The sequence below is a fragment of the Chelonoidis abingdonii genome, chromosome 8 (genome assembly GCF_003597395.2).
Source record: "Chelonoidis abingdonii isolate Lonesome George chromosome 8, CheloAbing_2.0, whole genome shotgun sequence".
NCBI lineage: Eukaryota > Metazoa > Chordata > Testudines > Testudinidae > Chelonoidis > Chelonoidis abingdonii.
The window spans coordinates 16,609,939-16,628,848 of record NC_133776.1 but is presented as its reverse complement, the minus strand read 5'-3'; the positions used below and the strand labels follow the sequence as shown (position 1 = coordinate 16,628,848).

The following is an 18,910-nucleotide window of genomic DNA, read 5'->3' as shown; positions in this document are numbered from 1 at the left end:
ACCCACAGTGCTTTGCTGTGGCTGACAGCTTGAAGTCTCCCTACTGCTGATTTGGAGACCCCTACAGGAATGTGCAAGCCTAGGCTTCTTACTTAGGGTACGTCCAGACTACCTGCCGCATCAGCAGGCAGCGATCGATCTAGCGGGGATGGATATATCGCGTTTTGTCCAGACACGATATATCCATCCCCGAATGCACTCCCGTCGTCTCCGGAACTCCACCAGGGCGATTGGCGGAAGCGGAGTCGATGGGGGAGCCGCAGCCATTGATCCTGTGCCATGAGGACAGGAGGTAAGTCGAAATAAGATATGTCGACTTCAGCTACGCTATTCCCATAGCTGAAGTTGTGTATCTTACATCAACCCCCTCCTCCCTTCCTTAGTGTAGACCAGGCCTTAGGAGCACTCGTAAGTGCTCTGCTGTGGTTTCCAGGGTGCTCAGTGAAGTACTGCTGCTGATTTCAAGGTCCCTGCTGGAATGCGCACTACAAGCTTTGCTGGCATTTACCATTTTCAGAATTTCCCACCACTTGCAGCTTCAACGATGTTAGTGTTAATTCAGAAAAATGCTGGTGGCCACTGGCATCATGCCCACATGATTGTGTAGATGTGCTCTGACCAGGGCTAGATGACAATGCTAACGTGCCATTGTCTGCCTGGAGACTTGTCTGCATTAGGGCTCTTGCCATTCCTGCCATAGGTGGAGCTCCAATGATGCTAGCAACAGTGGGAAATTTCAGATAAATAGGCTACCGTATACACAGCCAGCCAGTCCGAGTCACCGAAGCAACTGCCCCTACACAGGTCCTTCCTCTGGAAGAGACAGTCCATCAAACCAACAGCCAGGAATAGTGCTTTGAACTGAGCTAAAGATCAAGTTATCTTACTAGGATGTTATCATTTATTTATTTATTTTATTTTATTTTCTGACTGAGACCAGCACCCTGGTGCCTTAATGGCAGAGTCTCAGAAAGGAAGCTGTAATGCTGCCTGGATTCCCTTACTTAACTGCCTCTAACCTATGAAGCTGCCATGATGAAACTTTAAGAACCACAGGCCAGAAGTAGCCTATTTTCACCAACTTGCTATACGTTTGCCCCGGATGTCTGATTTTTATTGTGCCCTCACTGATGGTATGGCCAGCCACCAATTTTAAATGACTATGAACAAAACGACTGCCTACCAGCATAATAATGGATGGTGCAGTACATTACAGGGCCAGGGGGACTGAGAGCGTGAGATTCTTTTTTGATCAGTGAAGGATTCAGATTTGACCAACGACTGTTGATTTGTTGTTTTTTTTTAATAGCATTATTATCACTACATATAATATTAGAGATTGCCAGTTGAGCTCTCTACATGTTCCCGGAGGTAATAGTGCTGCAATGAACAGCAAAATGAAAAACAAAACAAAAACGAACAAAACGAGGTAGGTTAAAAACAGCAACACAGATCTCGTTATGCAACACCCTAATACCACAGGCAGCCATGCTTGTAGCTATTGAGAAAAAAAATCCCAGATACTCACTTAAAATTTAAATCAGTTGAGCAGAGTTTATAAGGACACAATTCAACCTGAACTAAATACATACATATTTCTGCACAGATGTTGTCGTTCACTGTATGTTGGGTAATTCGTGGGGAGTGGAGGAGGGGCAGAAAGTGATTATAGCTTCAGAATCTTCACTCAAGAAACCCTATTTTTAAAAATTCTTTACAATTCAGCTGTGCAATGCACCTTTTGGCTTGGTTTAGTAGCTAATCCCCTCTCCCCACTACATTGAGCGGACACTGGCCTCTCAGAACCTTCTAACTTGCCCGTTCCAATCTTCATATCTGGAGAAGAGACAAGGTCAACAGAAGCCACATTATCTCTGGGGCCACAATCCTTATCCGTGTTAGGCACCCTTAGCTATCACCGACTTCCATGGCAGTTCTGAATGCACAGCATCACTGTTAAGTGGGGCCCAACCATTCAGCTGAGCACACCCAATTAGTTCTCAGTATGACTGGATCCTAAGTTAAAAACCCTGTCATCCAAGTGGATCCACACATCCCTCTAAGTAGATTTGTCACCTGAACTACCTTGTGTTTCTCTCAGCCTTTGTTCCATCCCATTCTTTTGCCCTGACCTCTTGCATAATGTAGCATGGAGAAAGAAATGCTAATACATGCTCCCACGGTTTTCAGGAGTAACAACAAACGACACTACTTTCTCTATCAACACACACTATTATGTGAAAATCCATATAGAAATATGGACTGACAGATTGACAAAAATGGTTGTTGATTTTATTAGTCTAAGGCTAGTAGTTTAGCCATTTAAAATCCATTTCCCAAAAGAGGGGAAAAACTATTATTTTTCTTTTCTTTAAAAATCCATTAAGCTGTTGCTGCCAAAAGCAACATGTAAATGTTGGTGAAGGCAAAAGATTTTCCAAAATTACTTAGCTATATGGTTATGGCCTTCATTGCAACGATAAACGGTACGTTTATTGTGCTGTCTTTCACCAGTTTGAATTAGTAAATTTACAGCAAAGTATATATTTGACACTAGCAGGCAGACAGAATTAAAAACAACTTTTTGACACTGTTTTCTTCCCCGTTCTTACAAAGTAGGGGACAAAGAAAAAGTAAAATAAAAAAATTCATAACCCACTATAACACAGCTTAATCAGGAAACCATCAGAGGTTTCTTTCCCTACTTTTGAAGTGCGTACGTCTCTTTCTGCCCCAAACACAGTGTTGTATTCTTAGGGATCTCCAGTGAATCCTCTCTCTCCGTTACCAGACTGCAACAATGAAGGGTGTACTGTATTGTGAGAGTGTGTGTAGGGGAGTGGTGTATTCCACAAGGCTTTCCGTATCTGCCTCTAGAGTGTTAGTCCACATGTTTAATGTCCTTTAAATTAGAAATAATGCCATGAAGGTAAGTGTCAAGCGTTCTTCTATTACCAGTTCATCATGGAATTTCTGTTGAGGGTCATGAAAAAAACTTGGCTACTTCCTCCAGATCTCACTGATGCAAAAAATACCTGTATGGGAAGGAAAAAACAAAACAAAAACAACAACAACACTAAACAAGTAGTTAACTGCATGCTTTTTTCAGCTTTTTAGATTTAACAGCCACCAAATGTCTTTTAGTCACTAATGACCCAAGCTAGAGTCAAACAAGCAACCTAGAGATGGAAGGTTCCTTATCCCATTACCAATACCTTGAGCCAACCAGTTTCCCCTCTTCATTTTTTTTTCTTTATTTTCTCAAGAGAGCAGAATGGAGACAGGGCACCTGGTTTCCAGTAAAGTTCTACTTTAATCCTGTTTATCAGGTAGTGTGACTGTAGTACAAGGAGGCTGTGATGGAGCAGAGAAACACCACACCAGCAGAGAAGGGATAAATGAGAACCCAGTTAGCCCCACCCTGCAATACCTGCAGCTATCGCCAGGCCTGGAGGGAGCAGAAAAGGAGAGAACCTGCCTCAGTTCAGGAATGACTGGTGAGGGAGCAGGATGCAGCTCTGCCTCTCTGCACAAGGGGAGCTTCACTACAAGCCTGACAGCTGGGACAGCCACTGAGGCAGAAACAATGTGTCCCTGACCAGAAAAGACTTTTGAGGAGACTGGGGAACACCCAGTAATGAGTGGAATCTACTGTTTACTTGAAGGAAATTGTGGGTCCAAGTCCCCCCAGTCTTCCAATCCCCACCCAAGGGGTGAAGGTTACAGAAGCATCCAGCAAACACAGGAGGATAGAGACTTTCCTCCTCGATATCCACAGAGACCTGCAGTTGTGGAAGGATGCTGGAAAGGTTCACAAGCAGACATTACTCCAGGCAAGCCATTACTGAGGGCAAAAGAGTTGATGGATGCCACAGACAGTACTAAGTTTGAACCTTACATCTTGCTAGTATCTCAAGATGACATAAGAGTTCATGAATGACAACCTGGCAGAATTTTCTTGTAAGGGGTCTCAGTCCATCACGTAACACAACCTCTCCAAGTCAGTTGCTGCAGATGACAACACTCTTCATTCCCACATTTTCTATATACAAAGGGATACTCTCAAAACTAGTACAAGGAAACTGAAATCTAACACTTAGGACGTCAACTGAGAGAACTGGTGCTACCATCTAAGGAAAGTTCAGCAGGTTGGTTGTCTCTGTATTGGCCGTATTCTGAACAAACCAGACCTACTGGAGAATGACCCACCAAGCCAGATCATCATTAACGTAGGTGTTAATAAGAATATGGGGCTTTCCTGACTTGCTATCAGTACCAGAGAGGAGAACTTGGCTTCGGGTTGCTCTATAGTGCCAAGTTTATTATAGGCAGGGCTTCCCACATTAAGACCTTGTTTTCAATTGTTAACCACTTTGTCAGGCTATTTGACCTGACATTTTTCATGCTGGTTGTCTGCCTCAGGTCAACCTTTTGGAAAAATTCAGCCAAATTGTTCAGCTGTTTCTTAGAATGAAATTAGGGAAAATTCTGTTCTTTTGCTATGTTAAAATAAAAAAGTCGGGGACCTTTTCTTTGAACAGCTCTAGCACCCCCATGCTTTGTATCCGGGATTTGAAATTGGCAGTGGGGTGGCTTTATAATAGGGATGTGCCTATTGCCATCTTTGTAAAATTCCACCAAGTTATAAGCCTTTGTAAAAATCGCAGCTTGCACATGCTCAGCAGAGTCTTTTGATTTTAGCAGCTAAAAATCTCTAAAAATTCTGTCTTCACTGAGTATGCCCCATCCCCTCACAGATCACATGTGTAACTAGACTGTGCATCCTCTCTCTCCTTACAGCTTCTACGTGTGAGTGGATTACGTATGTGTCATCCCCACAAAGCAGCTCAGCATGCTCCCTACAGTCCAGGGCTGCAGAGGCAAAGCTGGATGTTCCCTGTAATGGCTGCTTCCAGCTGGAATGGGGCTCTGGGCTGGAATGGGGCTAGGCACTGGACCTGGAACAGGGAGCCTCTCTCTCCTGTACTGTCCGTGACCCCACTTTTCGCACCCAGGCAATGTGGAAGGGAAAGCTGCCTGATGCAAATACATAAAAGGACAAAAGCCAGGGAAGTGGGGAAGAAAAGGAACAGAAAGGCAAAGAAAAGGAGCAGAATGGTGAGATTGGAACTGAAGGGGGAAGAAAGAGACTAACTGACTGGCTGAGAAAGGAGCCTGCGGTTAGGAAAAGTAGCCAGGGATGAGCAGACAGGATTGGGACAGGGCCATGTTGGAGAGAATGGGGCAGAAGTCATCAAGTCTGGGGAAAATGTGTAGAAGATTCTGCGTCCACTAGAGAGCACTCCCCTCCAAAGCCTGGCATGTGACTCCTGATTCTTGAATCTCACCATTCCCCTGCTGCTAGCATACATCTGTGAAACCCTTTGGCAACTATGGTCTCTCATCCTTCCCTTGTGCTGGTCCACACAGAGGAGGACATCCTATTACTACTACCAGTTATTCTGTCAGCCCAAGAGGCAGAGATCTGTGCAGCGGATCTAAACAGTCCAACTCTGCTGAGAGGTGGGTATCAATATGATATCACATGATGGAACTTTTGCTTCATCAATTTGCTTTTTGAAAAACCTAGGAATTAACACACAAAAACCTACATTCAAAGAACATTATTAAGATTGTATCATAATGCGTATGCACAAAGGGATCAAATGAAGGTTGCATCAGCAACCTTCATTCTGGCATGTCTTAATTTCTAAGTACTTGACTTTGCAACATTAATAATGTTCTTTTAATGTAATGTGTGTGTGTGTGTAACTGTAACTGATCTGACAAGATTCTAAATGGATTTTTTTCATGGAACTGACTTGTGGCCATGCAATATTGTAGAGTACAGGCTATTGTTTAGGTGAGGCAGCTTGAACTGGACTATTATTTCAGCAGCATTTTCACGCTGCTGGATGGGGGAATGGTTATGCAGAAAATCATTATAACAGAATCTGAAAATGGAAACACAACTGATCCGCCTCAGCTGATCAAAGATAGGCAAATGGTCCCATTAGGTTTTGAGCAGACTCCTCAAGTAGCTTTGTCATCACCACTTAGGAGAAATTCAGGCTGAATCAACATAGGGCCTCTCCCCATTACTGGTTGTCTCTACTTAAGAGAATTACTTGGAGTGGTTTGCTTGTGTGTTGTGTGCATTAAGCAGACCATCAGACTGATTACTTATTAACCTCAAGACAAACTAGATCTGAAACCTCAAGGTAGCTGGTTGTATCTTAAAGATGTAAAGCACTGATGCACACTTTGAGGTAGACTTACCTTATCATTTCTTTCACATAGAAATTTTAACCTTTGAGCTCGCTTGTGCATAAATACTCCATCCAAATGTCCTGTCTCCACTGAACGGATCTCAATAGCTTTTTCTCCCCAGCCCATTATTTGATTGGAATGAATGTAGGCTGTCAAAAGGAATTTCCAAAAGAGCATTAAAAACATTTGGCAGGCTATTAATAACAAAATGGGCAAAGCCACTCTCAACAATCAGTATTCAAAGACTGTCTAGAGGAAACAAGTAGCTCTCTGTTTGCCAGAGGTAGCAGAAGCCAGCCACATCAAGAGAAAGCACTCAAATAATAAATAATGGTTCTTATATAGTGCTTTTTCCTCCATAGATCTCAAAGCATTTTAACAAGAGGAAAGTATCCTTATCCCCATTTTACAGATGGGAGAAACAGAGGAACTGAGAGGAGAAGAGACTTGCCCAAGGTCACACAGCAGGCCAATGGTAGAGCCAGGAGTTTAGAATTTAGGTTCTCCTGACTCCCCATCTGGTGTCCTCTCCACTGGAGCACATTGTCTCCCCAGTTCTCAAGGCCCAATCAATGAATGGACAACATCTAGGTCCATGATTTGAGTGAGAGCGGTCTGCTTTGATTGGCAAGTGCCCAAATGACCCCATCTTAGTTTCCTTTATTTCTCATCTTATTTGACATTTGTAAACGACGATGGAGAAGAGGAAGGGCTAACCTACCCACAGAAGTAGGCATTTCTCCCCACTGCAGCACCACGTCTTTAGTGATCCGTCCATAGGTGTTCACATACACCCCTTCATCCTCATAGCACACGAGCATCTCCATCCCATCCGTTTTTGGCAGGATGACAATGGCGTGAGGAGTGATATTGCCCTGAATCTGTGATTAAAATAACCCCCAAATCAGAATTAAATCAAAGATGTGGAAAAAAGTTTAAGAAAATCACACCCTGTTAAACAGCTATTGAAGGATTTAAAGGACTGGCTTGAAAGAGAGTAATTTGTCATGTTTACCCCACCATCAAACTGTCTGAAGTGTCAAAGATAAACAGCCTCAGCCATTATAAGGAGTTGCAATATTTACACCCCCAGAAAACAATGTCTGACATTTGACAGTACCATCTATCAACTGCTATTGACCACTAAATACCTCTTGTGTTCAAATTATAGTGAAACAGAAATTAAGAATACTGGGTACAGAACTGGGGAGGAAATATTTTCCTTTCTTGAATAATCAGTGTTTGAAGGAAGGATAGAAACTAGGATGCAGCTACTTTTCTTACATTTCTGATCTTCAGGAGCTAAGGCAACATGTTACCTTGGCTGCATTTCCTCCACCGTCCTGTCAAGTATCAGGCACTGGCAGCACTATCAGACAATGGATACTGTCCTAGATGAGCCACTAGTCTGATCAGAAAGGGAATTCTATGTTGATTTAAAACATAGTTCCAGCTGACCCAGTTTATCCAATGGTTTGCTCAAACACTATATACAGGAACATAAAAACATATGAATGGCCACACTAGGTCAGAGCAGTGGTCCATCTAGCCCAGTATCCTGTCTTCTGACAATGGCCAGTGCCAGATGCTTCAGAAGGAATGAACAGAACAGGGCAATTATTGAATGATCCATCCCTTGTTGACCAATCTCAGCTTAGGGCAGTCAGAGGTTTAGGGACACTCACAGCATAGGGTTGTGTCCCTGACCATCTCAGCTAATAGCCTTTGAGGGACCTATCCTCCACAAACTTATCCAATTCTTTTTTGAACCCTTATTTTTTTGGCCTTCACACCATCCCCTCGCAGTGAGTGCCACAGGTTGACTATGCGTTGTGTGAAGAAGAACTTCCTTATGTTTGTTTTAAACTTGCTGTCTATTAATTTCACTGGATGACCTCTGGTTCTTGTGTTATGCAAAGTAGTAAATAACACTTCCTTATTCACTTTCTCTACACCATTCATGACTTTATAGACTTCTATCATATCCTTCCTTAGTCATCCCTTTTCTAAGATGAACAGACCCAGTCTTTTTAATCTCTCCTCATATGAAAGCTGTTCCAAAGCATTTTTGTTGCCTTTCTCTGTACTTTTCCCAATTCTAATACAGTATATCTTTCATAAGACGGGACAACCAGAACCGCATGCAGGATTCAAAGTGTGGGTGTACGATGAATAGAGCTAACTGCAGCGTAACCCAAGTTAAACCTAAACCCAAGTATGTTTTGTAAACTTAGTTCAGTCCTTCTTTGGCCTTATTCACAAAATTTGCTTAAACCAATTTAGCTGAAACCATGTGATGAGAGATTCCTACCGTAGTTCAGCAAAATCGGCTTCCAGGACTGTACAGAAAAGGCCACGTTTACCTCGTATTGTCTTGTCTCACTCAACTCTCCATTTTTGTCTATTAACCATACACAGAGTTCTGAACACAGCTTATTCAGTAAACATCCTGCAGCCCAGTCCTGCAGCCCTTACTCAGGAAAACTGTACTTCACAAGGGAGTGGGGTGGAGGGCAAGATCTGGGACTCCCCACAAGGGATCTGCACTATGAGGCCCAGTTACTTGGGGTGCCCATTTTGTTTTTTGGGGCAGAACCTGGTTCCCTATTAACCACCCCCCGGCAAGGAAACAGAAGCTATGGAATGTCTCCACTATTGGTCTGTGGTGTATGTGGGAGGATCCCTCCTTCCATCGGACCTGCCAGCACTAAGCATGACTATGCACACTCGGCATGGGGCTGAATTTGCCCCCAAGTAAGTAAAGACTGTAGAATCAAACCCTTTATATTGATTAACTAGGTGTACGGTATCTCTCACCCTCTTGCATGCGCTTGTCAGAGAGGCCATTACCAGTGATTTTAGTACTAACAGCAAGATTCCATGTAGTTAGCCACAATTTCCAATAGCTGAACCCTCTTCCAAACCTTGTTTGTGACGTACTTTATTCATCATACTAGTCACACAGTAACATAGCTCCTCCGTGTACTCACGTGAGATGGTATATAGATATCGTAAGAGTTCCCCGAATCTACATCAATCACATGGAATCCAGTGTGCGATCCAAAGATAACCTTCAGTCTTTGACCCTCTTCTACTGTGAGGTCCACAAGCAACGGTTTGTGCTGGAGATCTGCAAAAGACTTTTAAATCATAGATTATTAGGGTTGGAAGGGACCTCAGAAGATCATCTAGTCCAACTCTCTGGTTCAAAGCAGGCCTAATCCCCAAATGGCCCCCTCAGGGATTGAACTCACAACCCTGGGTTTAGCAGGCCAATGCTCAAACCACTGCCATTCAGTCAGTTTCCTGATGTGCAAACAAAGCCCACTATTGGCAGCACATTACAGTTATGAAACCACACTTTTCTGTTATTAAATGTGTCATTGATATTCCTAATGCATCTCAGATGTCCCATAGGGTATTACTTGGTCACTCTGTTTGTCTACGTAGATTCACTAGTCTGGTTCTTTTTGTATTGCTATATCTTACAAGAAGCTTCAAAGCGCTGCTGTAATGCTTGTCTTTCCTGTTCTAACAATCAGGCTGTCTGACATGTTACATACAGGCTGCATTTCACCAGGCAGGGATAGCAATCACTGGAAAATATGGATCCGAGAGCTGGAAAGAGAGCTCGAAAGACACCCTGTAAAGATACTGGCTTATGCCACACACCCACACCAATGGGTGGGGAAACTTGATGGGGGGCCAGCCATGAAAGAGAGACAGTTCCAACAGCAAGGAGATACTCGCCAAAGGACAATAGGTAGTTCCTCCCTTTGGGAGTCTTTGGCACCCATTGGCCAGCTGGGGGAGTGGGGTGCTGATTGGACAGCATTCCCCAGCTCCCAGAATTTAGCTTGGCACGGGGGCCATGTGGAATCTTTTTCATCTCTCTTCCTGCAGCTCACCCTACCCATCAGAACTAAGAATAGGAATCCAGCCTGACAGATGCTGTGGGTCTAGCCTATCGCCTGTTTAGGTGGGTCAAGAAGGAATTTTTTCTCCCCTAGGCCTATTGGCAAAGTACCAGGGAGTTTTTGCCTTCCTCACAGCACCTTCAAGCCACAGTGGGTTGAGTAGGAACATGCATGGTACGTAACTGAGGTACTGGGTGGAGTTGTCTACTCACTGCAACTCATGACCGGTTTCCAGTGCAGTTAAGAGACTAAAATGAACAGTTCCCAGAGGTAAAAGATCTGGGCTTTTGGGGTTGGGTCTTGGGCTCATGTGATAGGGTGAGACCCTGTGGCCTTTGCATTAGCAGGTCAGACCTTGTGGCCCTTGCTGGCTGAGATCCCCACCCAGCTGCACCCTCTGTTCCCATTGCTGAGGGGAGGGTGCTAGGACTCAGAGAGATGAGTCCTGGGGCAATTGGCTGAGGAGAACCTACCCCACATTATGGATTATATGGTTAAGGAGCCCTGTAACCACATGCACTGGAACGAAGTAAATACCGGGTATAGGAGAGTATGGGTAATGGGTGGGTAATGCCCCTCCCCCTGTGTTAAAGTTTAATAAAAGTTGCAGCCTGCTGCTTAATTCCATGCACGTGTCTGTCCTTATTTTGCTGCTGTGTCCACATCAAGCTCCACCATCACCCCTTTAGAATAATCACTTAAATTCCCTTTGTCTTTTCCTTACAGAGATACTTGAAGTTTAGGGTCACAACCTGCAAAAACCCTCACTGCTGCAAACAAAACACGGATCTCTGCCAGTATTTATAGGCTTTGAAGTAGCCAGTCCACATTCCTCTGCTACATGCACAAAATTTGCAGAGAGGCGGTGTGTGCAGGGCTACTGCAGGGCCAGATGGTGTATGCATTAAAAAAATGTGACTCACAAGCTCCTCTCCGGCACGGGTATCTTCTGTGGGATGGGCAAATTCTACCCCATGCTCCCCATTCTGAACACAGTTCTTTTTTCGCAGGTGCCTCTGTGCAGCCCCAAAATGTGGGCCTTTAAACAGGATCATGGAGGAGTATCATTTTTATTTGAGAGAGTATTTCAGCCAACACATATGGAGTAATTCTCCCTGCCAACCCACAGTAGGTGCTCTGTGCAATGTAAGGTCTGTGTTGGTGTGTGGGCAAAGCAACCAAGGGTGGGAGACCATTTGTATCCTGTCTGAGTGGTTTTCAGGCTGACTCTGAACAGGACTGAACTATTAGGGGTGGGGTGGGGCAGGGCAAGGGAGGGCCACTCTGTATTTGCATAATTCCAGTCCCTGTGAATCCCTGAACAGGTGTGGAAAGTCACTGATGCCTATTTAGTCGATAGATTCGAACAGCAGCCACAGGAGAATTGAACTACAGCTTCAAAACTTGCCTGCAGCTTGGATAGGCGGATCCCATCCCATTCTAAGGCCGGGTCTACTCTACCATTTACTTTGGTATAACTTACTTCGTTCACCCCCCTGAGCAATGTAAGTTTCACTGACCTATGTGCCACTGTGGACAGTGCTGTCAGGGGGAGAACTTCTCCTGCCAACATAGCTACCACCTCTTGTGGTTTATTATGCTGACAGGAGAGCTCTCGCCCATCAGCATAGAGCATCTTCACCAGCTGAGCGACAACAGCACAGCTGTGCCACTGTGTGCTTCTAGTGAAGACTGCCCTAACTCTGCTTAACTCCTCACATGAAGTCCACTTCACTTTATTCAGTATCAGATCACACTCACCCTCCTTAAAAAAGCCATATTTGCTAGAGGGATGCAGTGATTACTCAGCATGAAACAGTCTCTGAATCCACTGCCCCTTTCAGTTAGCCCTCCGCAAAGATCTGTGGATGGAAAGTGCTACAAAGTGCTGAGTATAAAGTACTCAGAGCACAGGTAGTTTAGGTACAATTTTATGTACGATCAGGAAACCAGTGAAAAATCCTTGGGGGGAGATAGGAAGGAAAAAAAGAGAAAGTGGCCTCAGATTATTAGACTTCCTACCTTAACATAAAAATTAACACTGAGGGGAAAAAAGATGCAAAACAAACTTCTAAAAATGCAACTTTTTAATGTCATTAAAATGTAAATTAGTTTGAGATAAAATAATGTATTTAGTCCATATGAAAAAACCCCCAACAATACAGCATTGGCCAAAAACTTTCAATTGCGGAAGAACATATATCCAACAATACGTAGCACTATTATAGCACCTTGCATCCAATAATCTCAAAGGTAGTATTAAGTACAATAAATTCTTTATTCTTGAAGAATCTTTCTGTGTGCCTGCCTGAAGTATGATAGAGACATTCCATTGAAAAGTCTGTCTGCTAACTCTGCCAGGTCAGTTCTATGCATCACACAAGAGACCTGTGTTTGATTCCTTGTCTGGCCTGATAGGGGAAGGATAACCAAGGAAATGATACACTTTCATAATCTGTATAATAAAGAAATTCCCATGTACTTATGATGATGCATTGCATTTTTGTAATAACATAAACATACCTTAAATGCCATAAACTTGTGATATGGTTTAGGAGCCCAAGCATATATCTCTACAGCATTCTTTAAGGCAATCACCAAGAACTTGATTCTTTCATATTTCACTAAAATTGAAATAAAACTAATTTTTAAAACATCCATTTTACTCAAACAAGACTGTACAATTTATCTCAAGGAAGAGCTTCTCACTATCTTTCCATTGGCAATGTTTTTATCTAGTACACAGTGATGGATTTAAAGTTTAACTAGGATTGTGGCACTGATTTTTTGTTGCCTCATTTCTGTACCTCTGTTCAAAATACTACCAAAGTACAAAATACTGCAATGGCATTTTTTTGGGTCAAACCGCCTAGAAACAAGAGCAGTAAAATCCTCTTCCTTTTTGATTAGATCAGATCTAAGACTACAGAATCAAAGGAAAAAAATAAGATGTTTGATTATCTTTCTTCAACAATTAATATTATATATGATGTAAACATATTTATTAAAGGGGAATATTTAATAAGCTAATTTTAAAGACATTTCCTTCAAAAAGTCTTCCATCAGAGTAAACATTCCTCCATAGCAGTCTATGAGCTGTGAAAGAAAGAGCATAACTTAAAGATGATTAGTCCATTTATATGAATTACCACCAGCAGTTATAGTTAGGATCAAATTTCCAGGGACATCAATATTCATGCCTCATGGCATAAACAGATCACCAACTGGTTTGCTAACTGACTTTGGGAATAAATTTTCTTGCCTACGGTAGAAAACATTGCACAGTTATGTGGGCTTTTATATCAGCCTGTGAAGCACCTAGCACTGGCCACTGACAAAGAAAGGATTCTATACTAGATGATCCACTAGTTTGTTCTGGTGTGGAAAATCTATATTCCTATCAGGAAAGAGCAAGAGTATGATCACGGCTGATAGGTGATAATCTGAGAAGTATCATATGAATGCTTGTCATTCAGTTTAGTGGTTTTCTTCAATGCATACAACCAAAGAAATAGTCTCTGCCTGATTGTTACTGCCTGGGTGAAACTGTGATAAAAGAAAAGTCTCTTCAAAATTGTGACTTGTTCAGAAATAAGGAAAACTGAGTGAAGACCTCTTAAGACCAACTGGTCAATGATTAGTGGGAAGATGAATGATTAAGAGTCCGATTTTTCTCTCAGCGACACCAATTTTACATTGGTGTGACCCCATAAACTTTAGCAGAGTTAGTCCTGATTTACAACAGTGAGAGGGGGAATCTGGCCCTTAGAATCACGTAAACATCAAGCAGAGTTGTCCCTCAAGTTCACTACTATTGATGCCTAAGTGTTTCTCTTTCAGTACTAGAACAAACGTATTGGTTGCTTAATTTGTGGTTTTAATGGCTACACTGAATTTCTTAAAACATCCTTCAAGTGAAATCCTCATGAGGTGACCAGATACAGTACATACATCCTGTTCCACTTACCAACTTTGTAATGTATGCAGCCTTCCAAGTCTCCAACAGTAATCCAGCCTTGCTTCTTTTCTACTTCAGGGTCATTGTGTAAAATTCTATTTCTTAACCATGAAAGGTAGTAAACTCGCAGCTTGTTCTTCTTTCCTAATGAAAAATGAAAAAATACAATTCAACTGTAACTCACACTCATTGTGACACACTGTCCCCCTCTGTATGTCCCAGCCACCACTACAGGTTTATGAGTTTTGTCTAACAAAAGAGTGTTTTAGTTTTGGCAGTGAAAGCTCATGGTTTTGGATCCAGAGGTCCTGGGTTCAATCCCTGCATATCACAACTCATTTAGGATCATCGCATTGCATGACATTGATCCACTATACATTCCAACCTCACCGCATGAGCTTTCCTCATATCATTCTCCCACATCTAAACACCTTCTGACTTCACCTGGTTCACAAACCCTTCTGAGTAGCTCTGTAATTTTAAGCTTGCTCACCAGCTACTGCTATTTGAGATAAATTCTATTACTTGACCATGCACGAAATTTCTGTGTCTGGCTATGTGGTGTAGCACAGCACTCTACTGGACAGATTGTCAGATTTGGGAAAGTGTGATCATGTCACCCTCTAGTGGCTGCAGTCTAACAGGACATGAGCCCATATCCTGTTACTCAAATGTGAATATTTCATGGGTTATCACTAGTAAGCCTTAAAAAAGACCCAGTTCAGATGCATTACATGACTCCCACTGAAGTTAGTGGAGTAAAGCCATTAGCCAGTAGATTAACTAGCTAATACTCAACTCAGAGAATTTCAAATCACACATACGCAATATTCCAATCATCTTGACAAGTCTGTATTAGTTAAGCTCACCACAGATGCTCATTAGTGGAGTTCTACCATCACATTTTTCTTCCTATGGTACTACAATTCCTATAATTTATATTCTTTACAAAAGTACATAGGAGCAATATAAGAAGGTAAATCAGGAAGCAACATTTTAAAAGAAATCTTCAGTGAAGGGAAGAAAAGTCTACACTTCAGTGGTTAGTAGGAAGAAAATATTAAATAAAATGAGAGAAAGGGACAGCATCACAAACAAAACTACAGCTATCAAATTATTTCATTGGAGTAAATTTTATCACTCTCCCCAGTGAGAATTAAATGTGAAAAATAAGTTAACAGGAAAGGTTTCTGCAATTCCCTATCCCCTCCCATCTATGGATGATGGGGATACTAGCGTCAGCTTTCTCAAATCGGAGCTTATTCTAATAGTCTGATTTTGTAACCTGTCTATAGGTGGGAAGTCACATTACTTCCATGGGAGTTCTGCATATGGAGTGCCCATACAAACAGGCTTGAATATTTAAATACCCAAATTATCCTTTGATTCAGGGTCAAGAGCACAGAGTTGTTGGCTGAAAACTGAAATGGCGACAAGCCCTTGATTATAGAGGTGCAGCCGGGCACTCTTGCAGTTGAGGATGGAACAAGATGCCCTAAGAGGTGTTTTCCAGATCTAATTTCTTTGATTCTGTAATTAAACTCAAAGCTAATCCTTCAGTCCTTCTTCTGCCATTAAGGGACTGGGTTTTGTCTGAAACAGAACTGCTCCCAGGAAATTAGAAAGGAAAGGCTTGTGAACAGTGAAGCACAGTAACAGATGTACCTGATATTGTTACAAGGACATTAAGTCCTTCTAGCACATCCATCTGTTGAAATCGCCTTCTGTTGATCAGGTTGTAGACCTTTCCTTGGCCACTTCGATCCAACAGCATCAGTCCATTTTCTGTACCCACAAGTAGGTTAACACCTAGATATTAAACAAGCAAACGAGATGACTTAAACCGCACTGCACTGCTGCTGCTTTAAGGGCTTGGTCCAAAGCCTATTGAAGACAATGCAAGTCTTTCAGCTGATTTCCATGGACTTTGAATCAGGCCTTAAATCTCATTCTCTGTTACTTCAGGCTCCCAGGAAGGACAACAAACACAACTGTGCCAATCTAGCATCAGACTATGTACCATAAATATGGCCAGCATCATGAGAAGCACTCCATGACTTCACTTCCATTTCTGTAGATATTTTCATCTCCATTTTATACATTGGCAAATTCAGGCACAAAGAGGTGAAAACTGCTTTGGCCAAGGTTGCCCAGCACAGAAAGGAGGAGAGGTCTCTATCCACTGCTCTATCACTAGAGCATGAATAAAATTTTCAGGAATGCTCAAGTAACTTAGCTGCCTAAGACCCATTTTCAGTAGTGAAAAAATCCATGACACTTAGGCTGCTAATTCTCATTAAAGTTCACTATTGAAAATTGGACTTAGGCTGCTGAGTCACTTGGGCATTCTTGAAAATTTTACCGCATGTTGCTTCTTAATACCCTGACTACAATAGCATAACCATTAAAAGCAAGTACTTATCATGTAAATTGCTGGACAATACACTATAGTAATGAAACAAATACAAGGCAGAATGAGTTTCTGAAACAGAGATCTCAATTTTCAAGCTTGAATGCATAATTAAAGCCCTCAGTTTCAAAGGTGGATGTCTAACTGGCAATGAGACACCTTTGGGTGTCTAAGGGCCCATTTAACAGGCTATAGGTAACGTGGACACTTAACGTAGAGCTTGTCTACATAGCAAATTACTGTGCTTTCAAGTAGTGAAGCTGCACTCTGCAGTGTAACAGTGTCCACAGGAGATGCTACTGCATGGCAAGCTGGTGTGCTATAGATTCACACCTTGGTTTGCTGCACAGTAACTCACGATGCAGACGAGTTCTTGGGTCCTCAAGTTTCCATCAGTTACAAATTGCTCAAAATGCCTGTTGTGTAGTGTGAGGCTGCTGCAGACTGAGGCACGGTCGCATGGTGAAGTAGTCTTTAAAACCATTCACATTTCATTTTTCGCTCCAGGCTCTAGAAAACTTTGCAACAAGTGTAAGGTAGTTAGCAGTTTACCCCATAAAGCAGCACAAAGTATTTCCGAATTGAAGCGCTTCTTGTACTTTCGGATCTCCGGCGTGTCGCTGTGAGGGCGGATATTGGTAGGGTTCACATTTACCACAGAGATTTTCCTTGCCTCATTCAGTTTGGCCTGTTCTTGTCTAAGCAGTTCACTGGTAAACAGTGCTAAAAAGAAAACATATTAGTAGCAGCTTCCTCAACTCCATCACAACTGGGTGACTTTTCCAGTCTGCTTGATTCAGCAGAGAAATGTTCGTTTTATTTTCTGATTAGAGAGAAGATATTAAAAATGCAACAAATGACCTGGCCTTTGATTTATGATAAATATTTAGGTGATGGATGAACACCAAAAGCTTAGGTAGCTGGTGTGCTAAGATCAAAGCGTGTCATGCTCACCAAAATTGTCTCATTGTTTCCTTGAGCTCCCTTCCAGTCTGTCAGTATCCACCTGCTATTTCTTGTCTTATACCTTGATTGTGAGCTCAGTGGCTCATGGACTACATTTTTGGTCTGTGTTTGAACAGTGTCTAGCACAATGGGGTCTTGGTACAATTAAATAAATAATAATAGCAGCAACCAAACTTTCTTAACTACCCAAACCTCTACTTGAATCTGCAAAAGGGTCCTGGAAATCTCTCTCCCACTGACAGGGAGGGTGAGCACATTTTCCCTATAGTTCCTGCTTCCTTCAGACCTCTCTCATGGTATATCATCATTTCTGGGTTTTGGACAGAAAGAAGAAGAAATAAAAAACAACCCAAAGAGGAGTTAATGAATGTTTTAAGATTTGGGTTATGTTCTGGGTGTACATTCTGATCTCATTTAGTCCATATCCCATTTTGGGCTGCATTGCTTCCTACCTGTAGCAGATGATTCCTCATCATCATCTTCATCCTCATCAGTAGGGGAGGTCTGATACACTCTGGTATCCACAAATGGAGTGAAAGAGGCTTTGGTGCTACTTCCCATGCCATACTATAAAGCAAGAAAGAGGATGATGGCTCAGAGGAAGGGAATAATACTTAATACCAATGTTTTTGCTTCCAGTGAACAACAAACTAGAATCTTCCCAGATGGAAGACTGTTCAAAATCACTCTCTTTGCCCTGTCAGATCAGTTGTCTATATACACTGAAAAAATCATTAATAAACATTATATAAAAAGGGTAAATTCACGGAAGTTTGCATAGTGCTTTGAAAATGAAAGGTACTACAATATGCACCATAAGTGCTAATTACCAAACACAGAATGATGTGGAAGAAAAGTCTTATTGACAAAGGTTTGGTATGACCGCATCTCATGAATGGTGAATCCAGGAATAAATTTTGCAGGACATCCCAGACAAGCACAAATGAAAATTTTAAACCACACTAATCAGCATCAGTGTGTAGTTGAGACATGCCACACATTTGACAGAAAAACTACTGCAGGACCGTTTGAGAGTTTTTTAAAGTATTCCCATTGCTTTTTTTGGATGTCTATGCTTGTAAAGCTAAGATGTTTTAATCAGTATATCTTCACTACACAGTTCTCAGAAAGAGAGAAAAATAAATAATACATTTTAGAAACCTCTGAGAATTGCCTTGGTGAGCTTTTGCAGACATCATAATGTGACAGTTTGGCTATTCACTACCCTGAGATATGCCAGGGCAAAAACAGAAATACTTCTCTCATTGTTAAAGTTACAAATCCTGGCCCTCTACATCCCCCAGTTCCCCACCATTTCTGGTCCTGATGGGGTATTTGATATTGGACTTTAAATCTATCATTGGTCCAGGACTGAATACTGCTCATCTT

General features: G+C 42.1%; 1 protein-coding gene across 12 annotated transcripts in view; it reads right to left on the bottom strand.

Annotated features, from left to right (window-relative positions):
- Positions 1-1,288: 1,288 nt before the first annotated feature.
- TNIK (TRAF2 and NCK interacting kinase) overlaps positions 1,289-18,910 on the bottom strand; it is a 317,025-nt gene continuing 299,403 nt past the window's right edge. For 7 of the 12 annotated variants that reach the window (XM_032783676.2, XM_075068391.1, XM_075068389.1 and 4 more), the window contains 9 exons: positions 17,974-18,088; positions 17,108-17,278; positions 15,811-15,954; positions 14,155-14,289; positions 12,711-12,811; positions 9,261-9,410; positions 6,992-7,151; positions 6,280-6,419; positions 2,870-3,035 (listed from right to left, as the gene is read on the bottom strand). In XM_032783676.2, coding sequence (XP_032639567.1) covers positions 2,952-3,035; positions 6,280-6,419; positions 6,992-7,151; positions 9,261-9,410; positions 12,711-12,811; positions 14,155-14,289; positions 15,811-15,954; positions 17,108-17,278; positions 17,974-18,088 — 1,200 coding nt within the window. In that variant the 3' untranslated portion in view covers positions 2,870-2,951. Of the gene's footprint in view, positions 3,036-6,279; positions 6,420-6,991; positions 7,152-9,260; positions 9,411-12,710; positions 12,812-14,154; positions 14,290-15,810; positions 15,955-17,107; positions 17,279-17,973; positions 18,089-18,910 lie in introns of all 12 variants that reach the window. The other 5 variants (XM_075068396.1, XM_075068395.1, XM_075068394.1 and 2 more) reach the window with 3 other exon arrangements.